Genomic DNA, 21,202 nt, shown 5'->3' with positions numbered 1-21,202 from the left:
GCTTCCCTTTCTTTCGTCTATGTCGATCAGTGTAATGATATATTTGTTATTCATTCACAGCAGTAAGTGGGCATCACAGGCAAGTCCTGCAATTATAGCCCATTCCTACTGCCATTGACAATGTGTTGGTGAGCTCTCTCAATGCCTTGTTTGCGCATTTCAGAGAGTAGTTAAGAGTCAAACATATGGACATGGGTCTGGAGTAACATACAGGGCAGACTAGATAAGGATAATAAAGTGTGAGGCTGGATGAACACAGCAGGCCAAGCAGCATCTCAGGAGCACAAAAGCAGACGTTTCGGGCCTAGACCCTTCATCGTTGCAACTCTCTTGTAATCCATTATCTCTAGATAAGGATGGCAGGTTTCCCTCTCTGGACCAAACAAATTGTACAAACCCAATCATCTGATAGCTTAATTCTGAGTAACATTGGCATTAGAAAATAAACAACAAATCCTCAATTTCCTGTGACTCATGTTGGCTGAGTAAGGAACCAGATGAAACCCACTTGGTACAAATCAAACGCAACATTGCAATGCAGTTGCTGGACCAATTAATTGTTAGCTTGGTTGGATTAAACAAAGTTTAAGATCCCAGAATACAGGGCATAAGAGAACGGCTCTTGCAGTGGTGGTGCCCCTACCTCTGAGCAGGAGATCAACGTTCAAGTCTCACCTGCTCCAGAGGTCTGCAATAACATCTCTGAACACGTTGATTAAAAGTATCCACAATGTATAAGAACAAGGGTGAGTGGCTTTTCGCTTAGTGCTATCGGTCAGAAAGTCTGGTGAGGCTTGGGTTAGCACAGCAATCTTTTAATTCTGGCAAGTGGACTCAGTTCCAGGCTAGACTGATGAGATGAAAAGGTATCCTGTGTTTTATTGCTTTGCAAAATTGTGTTTACACAATTGTAATTCCAGCTCCTGGTGGGTTCGTGTCCACTAATGAAACAGTTCCCTATTTAGTATAAATTGGCAACCTTAGCCAGAATGGCCACAAAACAGGAAAAACAACCTGTCATACTACAGCAGGAGAACATGTTATTCTGAGGTTAGGCCTGGGATATTTCACCAGGGCTGAGGGAGCTTCGTTCTGTATCTAATCAAACTACACTTAATCTCGGGAACTTCTTGGCATTACTACTGAGCATCTGTTACAGGAAGGGCTCCAGTCTCAAATATTAGCATCCTTCAATCTCCTGGACACAAAATTCACCAAAACAAAACTGTAACCAAGTCTGGGACCCTCAGACATAAACTAAACTCAGTCAATAATCTCCTTGTACAGACATTTAGGGGGCTGGTTGAATTCACAGACTCTGTAAATAGAACATTTACAGTGACTCAAACCGGTGAACAGTCAAGACACAGATTTTGTGTTCAGCCTGATGAAGCAGTAAGGAAGCTACTTGAGATGGATGGAAACAGGCTACATTGTTTGTACTTTGCCAGGGCCCTCATGCCCTTTGAAACCCTACAGTGATCCCTTCTCCAAACCAGTCTTCTGGTTTTACATCCGGGTCAATCAATAGCATTCTCATTTCAGAGATTCACAATTCCACTCCAGAGACTGGGGAACAAAATCCAGGATGAGACTGAGGGAATGCTGCACTGTTGGAGGTGAGATGTTAAACTGAGGCACTATGCATCTACACTTTCAAATTGATGTAAACGAGGGTTGATGGTTAGATGGTTAAAAACTGAATTCAAAGGAAAGGCTAGCCAATAGTGGCTATGTAACCATGGATGTGTAAAAAAAAAATCTGGTTCACTGATCGCTCTACCTAGTCTGGCCTACTTGTGAATCCAAGGACAGTGGAGTTGAATCCCAAAATCAGCAATGTTCATACTAGCCGAAAGATCAGCCTCAAGTGGCTGAATGGTCTTATGGCATTGCAGCATGCAGTCAGTAGGGCGCAGGCGAAACAGAATACAAAAGAAATGATCACATGGCAGAAAAGAGAGTGCATTGAGAAGAAAAACATCACCGGTCTGAAATAACTCCACAAGGCCACTATCCCTTCACCAAGGCACCCTTTAGTTACTGGTGCACAGTACATAACACTGACCCAGCTGGCTCACAGCCAACTCCTTCAGTAAGCAGCACCTCTGACACTTTATATGGGTCAACCCTGGCTCCCTGATTGGGGCTGTTAACCTGGACCAATCAGGTAACCCATACTCTATGGATCCACCTGGCTGACCTCGTTCCAAGTCCACCACCGGCCAATGCCACCAGCACCAGCTGCAGAATCTCATGATTTGGCCTTTACAACCCCCATAAGTAATGTTCAACCCAATGTCACACTGGTGGGCAGGCAGTTCATTATCTCCCAAGACGGATGCATGCCATCATTACCTTAGCTTCTCTCTGTCTTAATACAGCCAGCTCAGTGGTTCACATTAATCTTAACTGACCACTTCTTGCACCAGGATTTCTTGTGGCTGAGGTTGGAGATGAAATGATAATCAGTTTCTGATGAAGGGTGGTTTGAGCTGTGTCATTGGGCTTACTGTAGACCCAGGTTATAACTGCTCAATCTCATTTCACCTTACAGTCAGCATTCATTCTGTGGCATCAGCCAAGCTTGGGATTCAACTCCCTCCCCCACAGGAAAGGAAACTTGTGCATCACCCAGTGACAGTTGGGATAACAAGGTGTAGAGCTGGATGGACACAGCAGGCCAACAGAATCAGAGGAGCTGGAAAGCTGATGTTTTGGGTCTGGACCTGAAATGACAGCTTTCCTGCTCCTCTGATGCTACCTTTATATCACATCTTTTCATAAACTCAGGACATCCCAGAGTGTGTTGTAACCAATGCGGTTCCTTTGAAGTTCAGTTACATGATTTGGTTTTAATGTAGGAATTTACAAAATGAAGGTCATGCAGACAGCAAAGTGATAATGAACATATTATTTAGTTTTGCAATATGGACTGAAGGATATATACTGACCAGGAGAATTTTCTACTCTTCACAACTGTTGACAGAATTTTATACATTGACCCAAGAGGGAGGAGTGACCATCAGCTTAATATTTCATTCAAAAGATATCACGTTTTCAATGCAATACTGTCTCGGTGCTCCACTGGACTGTCAACCTAGATTTCCATCTCTGGAATGTGACTTGAACCCAAAATCTCTGACTCTGGGGTGACAGAACTACCCACTGAACCAAGACTGACACCTGGTATATCTGAATACATATTGGCACCATTCATAAAAACTTATCGCAATCTCTTGCATTCTGGAGGGAAAGACACAGTAAATACAACAATGATATTTCACCTCAAAACAAACATTAATTTAAACATTAGGTAACATGAGGAAATCGTAATGAGTTGGAGAAGATCTGGTGCAGTTACATACATCCCACATCTATGACAACGGCTCAAATGTGGGACATAAGGTGTGATATGATTTGGGATCTCCTAAGGTTATGAAAGATGATAATATAAATGCGGGTTCTTTCTTTGTTTATATACACAATCATACATCCCATACAGGTGTACTAACACCAGTTGTTGCTCATTTGTATAAACTGGAGTTAGCTTTCCAAGCAAAGTACTGCAGATGTTGAAAATCGGCAATAATATCAGAAAGTGCTGAAACACCCAGCAGGTGTGACACCACCTGTGGAGAGAGAAGCAAGCTCATGTCTCAAGTCACTTATGACTCCAAGAGTACATACAGAACTTCTCATTTTTATTACTGGAGCTAGCTATCCTAAATAAAGATAAGTAAATTAAATCTATTTTGTAGCTGCGTGATTGTTAGTCTGTACTTTTTTCCTGTGAAAGATTTGCACTTTTAATGTAAAACATTCCTGTTGGAAAGGAGCTGAATGGGGACAGAGGGGAAAGCTCCTGTTACAGACAGTTTGCACAGGGCCTCCTTGACGAATCCTGAAGAATATAAACTGAGCAATGCGCTGTTCACTCAAGGGGTCGTGATTTTTTAGAATTCTGTACCTAACATGGTTGCGAATGCTCCATCATTGAGCACATTCAAGGGTAAGAATGAAATATTTCTGACTGCTCCGTGAATCAAGGCAAATGCCTGAGGGATAAATGTGTAAAAGTAGATCAACATCAAATTACTAAAACATGGGGTAACTGGAAGAAAGGTCCAAACTTTTTGATGTTAATTTGCAATAAATGACATTTGCAGTTTCACAGTAAGAGGTCAAGGCTGCAGTTAGTAAAGGAATGGGAGGTGCATGAGGAGCTATAAATTATAAATCTGGTATGGTCAACCTTTCCTGACAGAAGGAATTACTGGAATGTTTACCATTACATTCCTCAAGCTACAAAATCCTTTTCTAAATATATTTTAAAATATCTCGTGGGTGTTTTTTTTGTGTTGCAAACGCCACAATGACAATAGGGTTAACTCTTACAATGAAGGCATGATTTCTTTGTGGCTGCATTTTCAACTTACTCTCTCTTTGATTTCTCTCGCTGCTTAACCTATTCCCTCTGGCTTCCTCCATTTCCTTTGCCTCCCTCAACCTACCCATCTCATTTGCTTTATTCAATTACAGGACATGGCATTGCTGACAATTCTTATTAACCATTTTTAATTGCCTTTGAGAAGGTGGTAATGGGTCTTACGCTTTTTATGTTTACATTGCTGACTATCCCAGCATTTATTGAGCATACCTACACTCCCCTGAACCTCCTTCCTAAAACCACTGTAATCTAAATGAATATAGACCCACAATGTTGATAGGGAGGGAATTCCAGGATTTCCACACAGTGATGATGATATCTTTCCAAGTCAAGAAGGTTTGTCATTTGGAAGGCAGCCCCAAGCTGCCAATGTACCTTCTGACTGTCAGTCTTCAGCCACACAGTGGTTCAGTGATTAACGTTGCTGCCTCACAGTGCCAGGGACCTGGGTTCGATTACAACCTCAGGTGACTGAATGGAGTTTGCACATTCTCCCTGAACCTGTGTGTGCCTCCTCAAACAGTCCAAAGATATGTATGTTAGGTAAATTGGCTGTGCTAAATTGTACCAAGGTGTCCACGGATATACAGTCTAGGTGGGTGAGCCGTGGAAAATGCAGGTTTACAGGGATGGGGTGGATCCGGGTGGGATGGTCTTCAGAGGGGCTTGATGGGCCGAATGTCCTGCTTCCACACTGTAGGGATTCTTCAATTCGATGAAATATAAAATTAGAACATGACACTTTGCAACAGCACTGACTACTGTTGTTGTTGTGTGTCTGTCTAAAGAGTGTGAGATCGGAATTGTAATTGGGAATGGGCAAGAAGAAAACAAGCTCATGGTGTGTACAGCTTTTATTAATTTAACAATGCCAGGCACAATCTCTCCCCCTCCTTCCCCCACATCTAAAATGTCTGGAGATTGTCTGAGAATCAACGCTCCAGTGTCTGCTCCCCCTCACTCATTGGAAAAAAGATCCATTAGCTGTTTCAATCAGTTATGCACAAGCTGAGAAGCTTAAGAGTCAGAGATAATGGGAACTGCAGATGCTGGAGAATCCAAGATAACAAAGTGTGAAGCTGGATGAACACGGCAGGCCAAGCAGCATCTCAGGAGCACAAAAGCTGCTGTACTCTCCCCTTCCCCCACCGCATCCCAAAACCAGCCCAGTTCGTCCCCTCCCCCCACTGTACCACACAACCAGCCCAGCTCTTCCCCTCCACCCAATGCATCCCAAAACCAGCCCAGCCTGTCTCTGCCTCCCTAACCTGTTCTTCCCTTCACCCATCCCTTCCTCCCACCCCAAGCCGCACCTCCATTTCCTACCTACTAACCTCATCCCACCTCCTTGACCTGTCCGTCTTCCCTGGACTGACCTCCCTACCACCCCACCTATACTCTCCTCTCCACCTATCTTCTTTTCTCTCCATCTTCGGTCCGCCTCCCCCTCTCTCCCTATTTATTCCAGAACCCTCACCCCATCCCCCTCTCTGAAGAAGGGTCTAGGCCCGAAACGTCAGCTTTTGTGCTCCTGAGATGCTGCTTGGCCTGCTGTGTTCATCCAGCTTCACACTTTGTTATCTTAAGCTTAAGAGTCTTTCTTTTCCCCCAAAAAGGTAGTGTTCTTCGTTAAACTATACTTGGAATATTGTGTTCAGTTCTGGTCATAAAGTATAGAAAGGATATACAGGGAAAATGATTTAGGAGCTTGATATATAAAACGAAAAGGTTATATTTATCAGAGAAGACTAAGCAGGCTGTCCTTCTATTATCTAGAAAAGAAGAGGCTGTGATTGACTTGATAGAAGTTTTTAAATGATAAACGGAGTTGACAGGATAAATTCAGAAAAGATGCTTCCATCTGTGGGGAATGCTAAACCTAGAACCACAGATATATTGATAATCATCAGGAAATCCATCTTCAATAAATCCACTGGGGAGCTCAGGACAAATCTCTCTGCCAGAGAATGGTTAGCGTGTGCAACTCATCACCACAACGTATAAGAATACAGGAAATTGGAGTAGGCCATTGAGCCTATTCAACCATTCAACTGGTTTACAATTTATCTACTTTTCAATGTCATTCCCTCACATATCCCCATATCTCAGGGAGGAGATAACCCAGCGGTATTAATCGCTGGACAATTAATCCAGACACCCAGGCAATGTTCTGGGAACCTGGGTTTGAATCCTGCTACGGCAGATGGTGGAATTTGAGTTCAATAGATTCTTAATTCCAGATATTTAATGATGACTGTGAATCCATTGTCGATTCTTGGGAAAATCCATCTGGTTTCAGGGAAGGAAACTACCGTCCTTACCCAGCCTACACGTGACTCCAAATCCACAGCAATGTGGTTGACTCTTAACTGCTCTCTGGGCAATTAGGGGCTGGCAATAAATACTGGCCTAGACAGTGACTCCCACATCCCATCAACAACTAAAGAATAAAGAAATCACTTAGTCGGTGTAAAATCCAGAAATCAAATCAAGCTCTGCCTTGAATATTCTCAATAACCGAGCCTCTGCTACCTTGTTGGGTAGAGAATTCCAAAGATTCACCAACCTCCGAACGGTGAAATTCTTCCACATCTCAGTATGAAATGGCCTGCCCATTATTCAGAGACTTGTGCCCCTTGATTTTAGGCACTCTCTGCTGGGGAAATATCTTTTTCTGTAACTATCCCGATGAGCCCTGTGAGAAGGTTACATGCTTCAAGGAGATCACAGTAGTGATTGTAACAGCCAGATGGACATCATAGAATATGAGTATCCGGATTATGACTGTTGATGTGGTCCAATTGAGGAGCCCTGGCTGACAGATAAGGTGTGTCAATATCCTGTTCACTCCGAGAGCTGGGTTTGGGGAAGCCAAGCTGGTGTCAAGGACTCTCTACGTGTAAATAAAGTGTGACTCAGTGATGGGTTAAACTATAGAGAATAAAGGCCAAGTCTCCCCCATCTCTCAAACATTGTCAAGGCAAACAGCAAAAGATGCATCACAGGGAAACTGAACAAATGTATTAGAGAGAAGAGAATATAAAGATGTGCAGATAGGGTTAGATGAAGATGACTGAAAAAACACTGGTATCGCATAAACTAAATAGATCGAATAGCCTATATCTGTGCTGTAATTCCAGATAATCATAATGAACATAACCACAAGACTATATTATATTCATAAACTTACCCTGATTAACCATTGCTGTCTCGATGATCTCCAAAGTCCGATCATCATCACACAAATCATAGGGCATGTTCCCATCTGCATTGACTGCCAGCAGGTCAGCTCCTCTATAGTAACAGGAGTGAGAATGAGCAACTTGAACTCTCAGATCACATTCATACTTTACTTGCAAAGGTGCACCTCCCTTGCTCTCCAACAAAACTTGACAAAAATAAAAATCTGTCTTTGTACTGAAAATACTACTCCTCAAATTCATCACATTCTCCTCAGACAGGACCAAACCTGCAGTCTGCATCCTCTCACTTTATTTTCATATTTACGGCTTTCCTTATGCCATCAAGGTCAAAGTTTATGATATATTTTCACAGCTGTTTAACAGGACATTGAATAGAGGGGAATATTTAGTACAATGTTGCAGCGGACTTTATTCTGTCAATCAAATTAGGTCTATAAAGACAATACAATTTATATACAAGTTTATTTTATTTACGTAGACCTCTGTCACATCCCAGTTTTTTGGAATAAGTATCCTAATAACTCAAAGGTAATGAAGGCAAGTGGGTGTTCCTCTCTAGGTTTTGGGTTAGCAGTAAGTATCAGAGCCAAGATACATTACTAATCAGAGATCTTGTGACACAGTCATTACTATTCTTCCCTGAATCCAAATGGGACCTGATATTGAAGGAAATTATGTTAATTGTCAACCTGCAAATCATTCCAATACAAGCCAACGGCTGTTGGTAGGAATGAGAGAGATTCCTGGTTAGTCAGGCTAGGCTGAAATGGGGATTTAAGTCAGACTTTGAAGTTTGGATATTTCCTTCTCCCGGGGTCAAGATATAAAAAAAAGAGACTGACCGTTCAATGAGGATTTTCACAAGATTGGTGTGTCGACACGTGGCAGCTGCATGCAAAGGAGTCCACAGCTCATTGTCCTTTGCATCGACATCGGTGCCATGATCCAAGAGCAGCGTTACCATCTCTTCAAAGTTATCAATGCAGGACTGGAAAGGAATCACAAGGCATTAAAGAGTGACCAGCACGAGAATGAAAACGTTTCCCTAGAAATATACCCATTGTTACAGTCCCGCAACATATTTGTTCTCAGGATATGGGCAACGCAAACACAGCTGCATTCTCTACCCATGTCTCGCAGTGGTGAGCCATCTTATGCTTTCTTTGATTCTTGCATTCATTCATTCGGGATGTGGGAATTGCTGGCTGGGCCAGCATTTATTGCTTACCCTCAATTGCCCTGGAAAAGACGGTGGTGTGCTGCCTTCTTAAACCACTACAATGTACCTCGAAACAACCAGCTAAGTGTTTCAGAAGGCCTTCAGGCCCAAATGCAATGTCTGAGAATGCGAACCGGCTCAGTGGCTGATCACCTTTGATGCAGGACACCATTTGGGTTTTTAGCGTAAAATAATAAGACAATCTTTTTCTGGTGGCAGCACTAATTAAATTAGTTTCACCCTGTGCCGCAGAGGATATATACCTACAATCTCTGGTTGCTGCTCCAAAGACATAACTATTTTACCCCATCGCTACTTGGGATCCTAGAATCATGCGTTTTATGTATTCATGCACATGCACATGGACATTGAAACCTACAATATCTGGGAATGCATCACCTCGGACATCAATCAGCCAATAATCAAAAACAATTTAGAGGTAAATAAACGTGTTCTTGGGCTTTTTGAATTATAGCATTGCCTGAATCAATGGATTAGCAACATATTCTTATATACTCCATGAGATTTTCTACCTAATACAACACCCAACAGTATATGGTCCAACTGCATGCATGCTCTTTTGGTTTTCACCCTTGCGTTGTGTTATTTCTTATATTGCTTGGTATTTAAGGCCACAGAGAGTGAGATCTTTGTTCTGTATATTTCAGCAGTTTTAAATATTGAAAGTTGACAGAACAAGATCTTTCCTCTAGGTATTTTATTCAATTTAGTTTCCTTCCCTTTCATCCGATAGGTGTGATTGCCCAAGCCCTGAAAATCGGGCTTCATAGCTAGCACACAGGTGACGTGGATTTTGATGGCCTTCAGAAAAGGATGAGGCTTTACATTATGGCAAGGCGGAGATTAGGAACTTGTAGTGCACAGAACAACAGCTGCAAAGTGTATATCACAGCACAATGCAGCAGAGACGGTAGGCTATTGCACTACCTGTTCATTAACAGAGCCTTTGAGAATCCAGAAGCACAAGTCTTACACAATGGAAAAGCTCTACATTAATGAACAAAGCACTCAAACAAAGAAAACCCTTAGGGATTGAAAACATGTACCTACTCATCATTTTCCCCCCTTTCAACCATATGTCCTTAAGCAATGATCTTTCTGTTGAGTATTAATTGACAACATATATTTCCGCACTCCACTGCTACTCTCATGACTCTCTGTCTGCTCTCTGGTACTCTCCCTTAACGTGACCCCTGTATAAACTCTGCACAATTTTCTCCTCTGAAACTATCATGTGGAGGTGCAGCTGTTGGACTGGAGTGGACAAAGTCAGAAGTTACATGACACCAGGTTATAGTCCAACAGGTTTAGTTTGGATTATAACCTGATCTGGTGGAACTTCTGACTTTGTCTAAAACTATCCTCAAAGCATATTTCTTTGACGTATTGACCTAATACTCATTCTGTGAACCAAGTGCCAATATTTTTCTGTTAATGCTTCAGTGAAGCATCCTGGGATGCCCTATTATATTAAAGGTACTATATACATGGAAGCTGTTGTTATGATCATTCAAGGTGACAAAATAGGAAATACAACACATTTTCATATTCCGTTTGCCAGTTCCAGCATTACAAGTGTGAGGTGATGCACTTTGGTAGGAGTAACCAGAAGGCAAAGTACTGGGCTAATGGTAAGATTCTTAGTAGTGTAGATGAGCAGAGAGATCTCAGTGTTCATATACACAGATCCTTGAAAGTTGCCACCCAGGTTGACAGGGCTGTTAAGAAGGCATACAGTGTTTTAGCTTTTATTAATAGAGGGATTGAGTTCCGGAACCAAGAGGTTATGCTGCAGCTGTACAAAACTCTGGTGCAGCCGCACTTGGAGTATTGCGTACAGTTCTGGTCACCGCATTATAAGAAGGATGTGGAAGCTTTGGAAAGGGTGCAGAGGAGATTTACTAGGATGTTGCCTGGTCTGGAGGGAAGGTCCTACGAGGAAAGGCTGAGGGACTTGAGGCTGTTTTCATTAGAGAGAAGAAGGTTGAGAGGTGACTTAATTGAAACATATAAAATAATCAGAGGGTTAGATAGGGTGGATAGGGAGAGCCTTTGTCCTAGGATGGTGACAGCGAGCACGAGGGGGCATAGCTTTAAATTGAGGGGTGAAAGATATAGGACAGATGTCAGAGGTAGTTTCTTTACTCAGAGAGTAGTAAGGGAATGGAATGCTTTGCCTGCAATGGTAGTAGATTTGCCAACTTTAGGTCCATTTAAGTCGTCATTGGATAAGCATATGGACGTACATGGAATAGTGTAGGCTAGATGGGCTTGAGATCGGTATGACAGGTCGGCACAACATCGAGGGCCAAAGGGCCTGTACTGTGCTGTAATGTTCTATGTTCTATACCGTCTGACAGATGTAGCACCACACCCATGATCAAGACATAGGGGCACTGGAATTTAATAGCATTTTCCCATATATTACAAAGTTATTTTTGAGCAGACCAGACATCGTACCACATCATTTATTCTGACACCTGAAAACCCTGTTACAGCTACACCTACTTTCTCTGAACTTTCCCTCAATCTACATGCATCGCGCTTGTTTGTCGCATTTTAATTATTCTCCTTACAGTGAATTGAATCCTCCCAAATCACTCTAAGTTAGCTCTGTGCTCTCAACCTGACACCTCCTAGAGCACTCATTTATCGTTGTGAACTCACTAAGACTGCCTTAGAAAAATCAAAGAATTAGACGATACTGCTGCTAGCATTCTGGGGAAGGATCACAGATACAGTGGGGAAAAAAGAAAGCTACCCTTTACTCCAACTTTCTTTGAATAATTCTGTTTATTAATTACAAAATTATTGAAAGAGGAGGGAAAAACTGTTTGTTCTTGGGCAGGCTGAAGACGATTTGATGTAACCCACAGGTGAACAGGACCAATCTTAACAGTTAATCTTACATTCACCTCCCCAACTCCTCCCTCTCTACCGACAACAGATTGTTCATGTACTCTGTTTGCTGGCCTGCTAGAATTTAAGAACAGGATTTCCATATAGTGGGATGAAACAATGAGGGGAATGCAGGCTCTCCCTACTGAAATACTACTTTCTAACAGTGAATGTAGGTTAGATTTTGGTTGCTTATGCAGTTTAGGACTTTTAAAGTGATAAATAAAACACAAACTTTTAAACTACCAGAAATGCCAAAACAATTAATTGTCAGTTTCTAGTTCCTGTTCGGAATGTAGTGATTTTTAATGATTGAAAGATATTGCTCACAGTAACTAACACACCCATCCACTAAATACTATATTGTAGTCGTTCATCTATCAGTTAACAACGCACATTTCAGGGGCTGGGAGTAGCACCCTTCATGTAACCTATTAGTATCTTCATGATTTCTCTCCTTGGGTGCCCATAGCAGGGTCATTTAATTCCAGGCAGCTCCAGGACAATTGTAGGGAATTTACAGCCATGGATATTTGGTCTAATTTCCATTGCTGATTCAATTCCCTGCCATATCTCTCTCCTCCCTTCATAATCTCTTTCAAACCTAATCGCAGACTAAATCAGGGTTGGTTAGTTCAGTTGGCTGGACAGCTGGTTTGCCATGCCGAGTAATACCAATGCATGGGTTCGATTCCTGCAATGGCTCAGATTAGCATGAAAGATTCTCTTTCTCACCCTCTCCCCTCGCCTGAGGCAAGGTGACCCTCAGGTGAAACCAGAACCAATCAGCTCTTTCTAATGACAGTGTGGCCGGGTTACACTATGGCCATTTTACATTGGCCAAGCTTTTGATCCTCACATCTTTCCTCATCATGGTGTCAGTTTTGGTCAGATTACACCCCTCCAAAGCGCCTTGGGTTGTTTCACAATGTTAAATACTGGTTGTTGTTGCCAGCCAAAGAGCACCTACTCACTGTGCACAGGAAAACAACAGGCACAGCTCAGATCTCACTGCTCTGGATTGTGTCAGGGAGAAACACAACTAACCTGCCACACTTCACTAAACCTTTAGTCCCTACAGTTTCTTATATTCAATTTTTTGGAGGAAAAGGTATCATTTGCCATTGTGGTTATTGTATTAAGAGGACAGGAGGAGTGATTCAAGCATTATCAAGAACTAGGGGAAGTACATTACATTAGAAATATGGACACAGAGGGAGAAAGAAAAAGCCAAATCTGTCACTCTCTCATAATATAAACACTGCACCTATCCCACAATGAGTTATGCCTGTGTCACTATTGACCAATTTGTAACAAAGCATAAAGCTTGAACAGCTTAACCTCAAAAGGAAGTTACTGAGAAGATGCCTAATAGCTGAACATTAGCCAACGTCCATGAATCATTCAAGAAAGGACCCATTCACATTGTAACACACCTAATCCAAATTAACTTTGCCTGCACCTTTTGATGATTATCCAGCCACGGGCATGATTCCAACCTCCAAGAAAGCTTCGAAAGTCTGCCAGAGCCTCAAAACCTGCCCTGAGTTTCAGAGGACAGAGTATATCATGACAGTTCAGCATATCACATGCAGTTCATAACAGAGGCTTCCACAACATTGTATCATTTGCACTTGAACCTGGCAAAACATGCAAGGAAGGCCCATCCTCTCCCCAGAAGAGATTTCTGAAGGGAAATTGCAGTCGCTTGCCAAAGCTGATTGTTAAATTGTCTGACATTTCTGCAGTGACACAAATGTGTGCTTCCCTACCTCCCACCAAGTCACATATGCATACTTCATTCCCATCTTTCAGCTTATTATTCCTGCCCTCTTTGCCTGCAAGAAATGAGGAAATCTCTTAGCGCCCTTCTGTCTCCACCCCATCCACCTCCCATTGGGCAACAGTCTTATAATATTGGCTGCCAGCACTGTCAACATAGTATTTCGGATACCTACCACCAATCCTGCTTGCTCGTATTGGTTGAGCTACTGATAGCAAGTGGCGAAGGATGCCCGTGTGACATATATTTGGTAGACATTGGCTCATTCTTGGCTAAGCAAGTAAGGGTTTACTGCATATTATCTAATAGCTAGTTGCACCACGTCTAAGATATATAATTGACTCTTGTCAGACATCTGGCTCAGCTTAAAACTTAGTTCAAATTACTACCTTAGCTACATACTTTTAACACTAAGAACAATCATGTACACACCCTGGTGAATATATGGGGAACACGAGCAGCCCTGGTTCTTTTTATCCTGATGGATGGCGACTGCTTGTGGTAATGGCTCTGCCTCTGAGGCAGGAGGCTTATGTTCAAACCGCACCTGCTCCTTAGGTGTCTCATTCTCCCTTAACGGAATGTTTAAAAATGCCTGTCCTGATGGGTGGAGTTTACGCATGATGTTAGTTAACCCTTTCAGGTTCTAACTGCTTTTAAAACAAGTGGCATTGTTGGTCTTTGAATTAAGTGGGAATGCACAACATTGTATTGTTTCTGTCCACTGTAACAGTCACTCATCTTTGAGAAATACTCATTGAGTGAAGTGTTTTGAGGTTTCGAGTGTACATAAGAAGCACTATCTAAATGCAAGCTCTTCCTCAAGAAATAAGCCACTGATTTCATTTGGACCAAGTTCTTTGGAACTTAGTGTTTTGACTTCTTAACTTCCCTATTTCATTTTTGCTTGCTCCCTTACTGAGTCTGTACATGTCACTGCTACAATTTTAAGAGCATTAGGTTGTAGTACATTTGTTACTCAACAAGCTTTACTTATCACATTCTATCAGAAAGACTAAAATCAGGCAAGTTTTTAGCTTCCAGTAAAGTGATAAACAACCAGTAGTTTAACTTCCTATGCTTTAAAAATAAAGATTTTGATTGCAGAACTTGAGACGAGTTTGATGAGACGGATTTGATGAGATTTGATCGATTACTCAAAATCATGAGACTTCGAGAAGAGCAGACAGGAAATAATGAGCCCATTGGTGGAAGGAACAAGCAGCAGAAGGTTCATATTTAGGGTGATTAACAAAATGAATAACAGAAACATGAGGAAACACCTTTTGTGCAGCTAGTGATTATGATCTACATTGCACCATCTAAGGTGGGGTGGAGGCAGACTCAATTGTGGATTTCAAGAGAGAACTGAAAAATCATATGTACAATTTAAAAAATGCTGCACTGCTGGGAAATGTTTGGCATTGGGTGAATTGCAATTCTAGAGAGCCAGAACAATCACAATGACTGAATTGTCTCCTTCTCTATTCCACGATGCTTTGGTCTTAGCTTTATTTTTGCAGTGCTTGGAACCCTTAAGTAGTTCCAGTGGGCAACATGCAAGGTGACTTAAAGGAGTCAACTCATGCACAGAATCATAGAATTAATATGGTGCAGGAGACCACCATTAGGCCCATTGTGACTGTACCAGTCCTTGTGGGACTTTAACCTGGCTTCACAGTTAGTAGTTTAATGCATCATTGGTCAAACCTATTTTTATCTTTATTTACATTTTATTGGATGTCTTCCATACCAAAGAAACTGGGAAAGTCCCATGGCGCTATTTCAAAGAGCGGGCAAATTTTCCCTGGAGTCTTGATCACTATTTGACCCTGTCATAATAATATCACTAAATAAACTAATAGTTGGATTTGCTTCAGTGCATGAGCTGGCTGGATCGAAGGGTCTGTGAAATATTCACCCGAATAGAATCTATGTTCAAATATGCACTCGTACAGACGTTGGTTAAAGACAAGATGGTGCATGTACCTACCAACTCACTCGATTTAAAATGAGCTTTTGAGAGAACCTCTAATGGTGATGAAATCAAGCTTTGGTATTGAGTCAGCGCTTTCAGGAGAAAGGAAAATTCTAGTGGGGGAAGAGTTAACATTTTCATTTTCTACAGGCTGGTCTCACTTTTCTAGCATCCACTATAAAGGGAATCTAGCAAAACAAACAACAGGTAGGTCCCATGAACGTTCAAGCCAAAGGAATGGACCTTTTCAAATTGTTTACTCATTCTGCGATGTGTTCAATGATAAAAGCTGATGTGGATAGTCTCTGCAATTCATATTAAAGCATACCACCAATTTTTCTTTCCCCTTGCTAACATTTTAAGCCAGACAACAGTCCTTTTGTCTGTAAACAATGGGAGAATTAAAGGCAAAAAGGAAATTTACGGAAAGAATCTGCTAATTCTTTACAGACAAAGGCAGCATTGAAGGAAAGGAATTGAACTGTGTCGGGATGCAATGTTTTACACCCTCTCGCACCAGTACGCAGCTGTGATCCTGATTCTTTTCCCACCCCATATGTAGTTGAGGAAACAGAATACAAGTAAATGTCAAGCTGCTTGATAGTAGTGTGCGGCTTTGAACTGACAGGCTGAGAGATCACAGCAGAGTCAAGGTTATGATATTCAGTCAGTAAATAGCAGCCTTGCACCCATTTTCGTCTCCTCCTGCAGCCAAACTTTAAGCTATGCTACAATATTTGCCTTTACTGTCATATCTACTGCCTGACATACAAGATCGTTGTTGGCACATTTTAGATTTTAGTTAAAGCTGATAAATGCAGCAAGACTTTGCAGCAAAGAAAAGCAAGGCCATGAGACATAAGAGTAGTAGGAGGTCACTAGGGTCATACAATCACAGATCTACAGTACAGGAACAGGCCCTTTGGCCCCTCAAATCTGCTGATCAAAAACAACCACCTAGCTATTTTAACACCATTTTTCAACACTTGGCCCACAGCCCTGTAGCCTTGGCATCACAAACGCAAACCTAAATACTTCTAGTATCGGCTGTAGAGTCATACGGAACAGAATCAGACCCTTCAGTCCAACCAGTCCACACCAATCATAATCCCAAACTAAACTAGCCCTACCTGTCTGCACTGTGCCCATGTGCCTCCGAGCATTTCTTATTCATGGACTTATCCAAATATCTTTTAGACTTTGTGACTGCACCCGCACCCACGCTTCTTCCAGGAGTTCATTCCGCACACGAACCATTCTCCGTGTAAAAATATTGCCCCTCGTGCCTTTTTAAAGTGGTCTTGAAATCTCTCACCCTCGGAGAAAGACACCTGGCATTCACTTTATCCACATCCCTCATGATTTTATAAAACTCTGTAAGGTCACCTCTCAACTTCCTACCCTCCAGTGATAAAAGTACTAGCCTATGAAGCCTCTCCTCACAACTCAAACCCTCCATTCCTGGCACCATCCTGGTAAATGTCTTCTTTACCCTCTCCAGCGTAATAATGTCCTTCCTGTAACAGGGTGAGCAGAACTGGACACACACTCCAGAAGAAGCCTCACCGACGTTCTATACACTCTCAACAGGATGTCCTGGAACTATGGGAAAAGTTCTCCTAGATAGCTGGATCTGTTTTCCGGAGGTGTGAGCATAGGACGAAGGTGAGCCTCCCTCCCACCCCTGCTCAGTATAGATCAGACAGGATCAGTGTCCTGCCTTAGTTCTCTGGGCCTTTGTTTCAATTGCTCTCTTATGTCCCAGGTCATTCTCTCAATCCTCAACATTGGCCTCCGCAATGTCTGTTAATGGCCCCTCACACTCTTCATTGCAACTTAATGTTAACTCACCCGCCATACTTAGTGATTTAACACTTTATCTACACTTATCCAGTATCCACCATGTGCACATCTCAGGAGCTTTTAATAGAATAAAAACAAACTTCAGTTCATAAAACCCCATTCAAAACTTCACATAACTAAGTATTTACTCCTTTATAAAAACACAAACATTTTCCATTTGTAACCCCATAGCAACAGCTGATCCCATATCAACAGCTGATCCTTCACCAGTCTATTTGGACTGTTGATCAAGAAATGAACTTAGAGCTCGCCTAATGAGATAACTGTGTGCAATATCAGGACAAAGTAACTGTAGGTGTTAGAACAAAGGTGTCCCAAACTTTTACTAGCACAGACAGGCTACATGTTTTAACTGTTTAAGTACTATGTAGTTAAATAACTTTACAGGTTGGCAACCTCATCTGTGCTTTGGTACATCTACTGCAAAGATTTATAACTTCCACATAAAGAGTAAAGCCTTGTTATTGAGAAAATGGGGTCGATTTGAACTCAGCATCTTGTTTAAGCGGGCCTTTGGAGTTTGGAATTCCCCAAGCGCCATGCTCAGTTTTTTTGTCTCTTATCGGCCAACATTAGTTTGCTTAGAAATGGGAGCTAGACCTCCACATCTAGATGCTGCCCACCACTTTGGGTGCTGTCCAGAGTCACGATGACTCTGAACCACAATCCCTCCCTCTCTGACAAGAAACACGGCGACATTTTGCATTTATAACATGCCTGTAACAACAGCTTGTATTTATACAGCAATTTTCACACAGTAATTTGTCTCAAAGCATTTTATACCAGAGAAGTGAAATAAAATTTGACGTGGAGCCACACATCGTGAAGAATCCTCAAAGAGGTAGTTTTCAGATGTGTCTTATAAAAGGAGAGGGAGACAGAAAAGCCTACAGAATGAATTTGAAAACTTTGGGCCTGGATTGCTGAAGGCAAGGCCGCTAATGGTGGGGCAATGAATATCAGGACTGAGCAACAGGTTGGACTGGATGAGTGCAGCCATTTCACAAGTTGTTATGGTTGGAGGGGCCTACAGAGATAGTGCGGGGATTGAAACCAGGAACAGATTTGCAAACAAGGACAAGAATTTTTAAAATTGAGGCAATGTCAGACGAGGTGCCAACATAGGTCAGCCCACATGGGAGTGATATAAACATAGAAGCTAGGAGCAGGAGTAGGTCATTCAGTCCCTCAAGTCTGCCAAGCCATTCGTTACGATCATGGCTGATCATCCAACACAGTGCCCTCTTCCTGCTTTACACCATACACTTTGATCTCTTTAGCTGTAAGGACTATGTCTAACTCATTACTGAAAACATTCAAATATTTTGGCCTCAACCACTTCCTGTGGCAAAGAATTCCACAGGCTCATCACTCTCTCGGTGAAAAAAATTGATGACAGAACCCAGACATGGTGGAAGTTAGGATGTAAAGAGCAGAATTTTGAATGAGCTTGAGTCTATCGAGTGGGATGTGGGAAGGTTGCGAGGACCAACGTTTCAAAATTTGGCACAGAAGTGCTGAAGAAATAGCAGAGTGGATGTATTAGAGGGGCCCACACAGAGAGCGGCATTGTGTTGAACGGATCAAATGAGGAAACTGAGGATAACGGTGAAACAAAATAGGCCAGGCTAATGGAAGAAAAGCTGCTTCTTTTTGTAGCACTTTGCTAGAAGGCTAGCCTGTCACATCATGCCACAATTCTCAACCACAGGCACGGCAACGAGGCAAATCCCATATCCAGCTCAACTGGAATGGGAAATGAACTCCATGCTGTTGGCACCAACCTGACTCACACCAGACATCCTGCTAATGGAGACCACTCCCAGTCTCCAAAGAGTCTGAGTTGCTGTGGGCAACATCCACATTTATGCCATAGTCTGAAGCTGTGGTTAATAGTGGTAGAGGCTATAATTTCCTTTCCATCACATGGCCAACCAAGGACCTATTTCACTCTGACCTCCTGCCATCAGCATTTGTTGGGAAGATTTGCAGACAGATCCTCAACTTGTTTGGCCAGGTTATGAAGGTTACACCTTCCTTGGCCATTAAGTCTTGGAAATGGATTTGAGCACAGAGTTTTTAAACTCAAAAGCAGGAATGATACCCATGGCGCCACAAAACCTCCAAGAAAGGCATGAATCAGACAGTTTCTGAGCATTGAAGTCTGAGGTTTAGTGCACATGAGTTTGCTTGTTACTGTACAGAGATATAACTCAAAGCATATGGAGTAGTCTGAGTTTTAGAGCATTGAGTTTATTATTTTTAATAGCTGTTGGATTGAATATTAGCATACAAGGGAAGTCTGATGTTTTAATATATAGGGCTTTGATTTTTGTAGGCTGGGTTTGATCTTTAATGTATGGAGGCTTGGGTTTAAGTATATGGGAGTCTGATTTTTTTTAGTGCATGCAGACCATATTAATTTATATACTCGATCACTAGGGAGCAGTGCGCGCAGTGTTGCAGCATACACACAAATCTGGAGACATTTGGGATAATTTAGAATGCTTCTTCGAGCAGAAATGTTAATTAGAAATTAGAATGATTATGTTTGAACACGATATATGTTCAGAATTAATGCATTAAGTGATTGAATATCACAAGTCACTCCAGTTATAAAGCACTCCTATCCTTATCCCAACTCACTACAATTTTTATTATATGATGCCTTTTTCACAAAGTAAAAGTGCCCTCGGGGACTGCACAGGCACATCACATTATCAAAACAAATCTGATTGAGTTTTTTTTTCATTTCATTCATGGGATGTGGGCATTGCTGGCTAGGCCAGAATTTATCACATTTTCCTAGTTGCCCAGAAGGTAAGTATTAAGAGTTAACCACATCACTCTGGGTTTGGAGTCACATGTAGGCCAGACCAGGTATGAACATTCCCAATTAGGCATTTTTCACAATAATCGATATGGTGGCTAGTAGGATCGTTTTTCTTAAACTCCAGATGTTTTAAAAAAAACTGAATTCAAATTTCACCATCTGCCATGATGGGATTTGAACGCACATCCCTGGTTGACTAGTTTAGTGTCATTTGTATGTTACCACTTCTCCATCACTTCCCAGAAGAGGTTTAGAGGAATGTCCCAAAGGAGCAGGGGGAGGCTGAGGGAGGGAAATCCAGAGACTGGGGCATAACTATTAAAAGGCATGGCCGCCAATAGTCCGGTAATTAAAGTCAGGAATGCCAGAAGTGGAGGAGTGAAAATTGCTCCGATGCTTACATGTCTGGAGCATCTTAACAGAGATTAAAAGGGAACAGAGCCTTGGAAGGAATTTGCAAACATGGATGATAATTTTAAGAGAGGGTTTTGTTGAACCAAACAAATTCCCAGCTTGTGCGTAGACTCATGTTAAAACAGGAATTTCTTCAAATCAATGTCGACAATCCATTTCCAGCTGATAATTTGACCGAAAAGATCTAGGTTGCGGACTGGAAACTGAAGTGAATCCTGAATTCTATTCACTCCTGGACAGTAGAAAACAACATATCCAGCCGTTTCAAGATAACACCTTATCCAGATGTTTAAAGTCCAGAATCTGCAAACCATTAAAAAAATTCAATCACAGTTTGCATGTCTAACGTTAAAACTAATTGACAAATAATCTTGGAGATAATTGTGATTTGGGTGGCTTGATGAGTGTTGCTAAAGAAAAAGCATGAAATTGCACAACATCCAAGTTGTGGCAGATGGGGAATGAGAGATATTCTCAAGGGTTGTAAACAGAATTAAAAGAAAGCTCAGCTGCATTTAAAATCTCCAACACATCTTCAAC

The 21,202-nt window shown here is 41.9% G+C and overlaps 1 protein-coding gene across 1 annotated transcript in view; it reads right to left on the bottom strand.

Moving 5' to 3' along the window:
• The window catches only part of LOC125461511 (protein phosphatase 1 regulatory inhibitor subunit 16B-like), a 167,334-nt gene that overhangs the window by 32,029 nt on the left and 114,103 nt on the right, over positions 1-21,202 (bottom strand). The window contains exons 4-5 of the mRNA XM_048550372.2: positions 8,496-8,641; positions 7,641-7,744 (exon numbers count right to left, since the gene is read on the bottom strand). Of these exons, the coding sequence (XP_048406329.1) occupies positions 7,641-7,744; positions 8,496-8,641 (250 nt within the window). The remainder of the gene's footprint in view (positions 1-7,640; positions 7,745-8,495; positions 8,642-21,202) is intronic.

Source organism: Stegostoma tigrinum, chromosome 19 (assembly GCF_030684315.1).
Source record: "Stegostoma tigrinum isolate sSteTig4 chromosome 19, sSteTig4.hap1, whole genome shotgun sequence".
Lineage (NCBI taxonomy): Eukaryota > Metazoa > Chordata > Chondrichthyes > Orectolobiformes > Stegostomatidae > Stegostoma > Stegostoma tigrinum.
The sequence above is the reverse complement of the archived record's forward strand: the minus strand, read 5'-3'. Positions and strand labels throughout refer to the sequence as shown.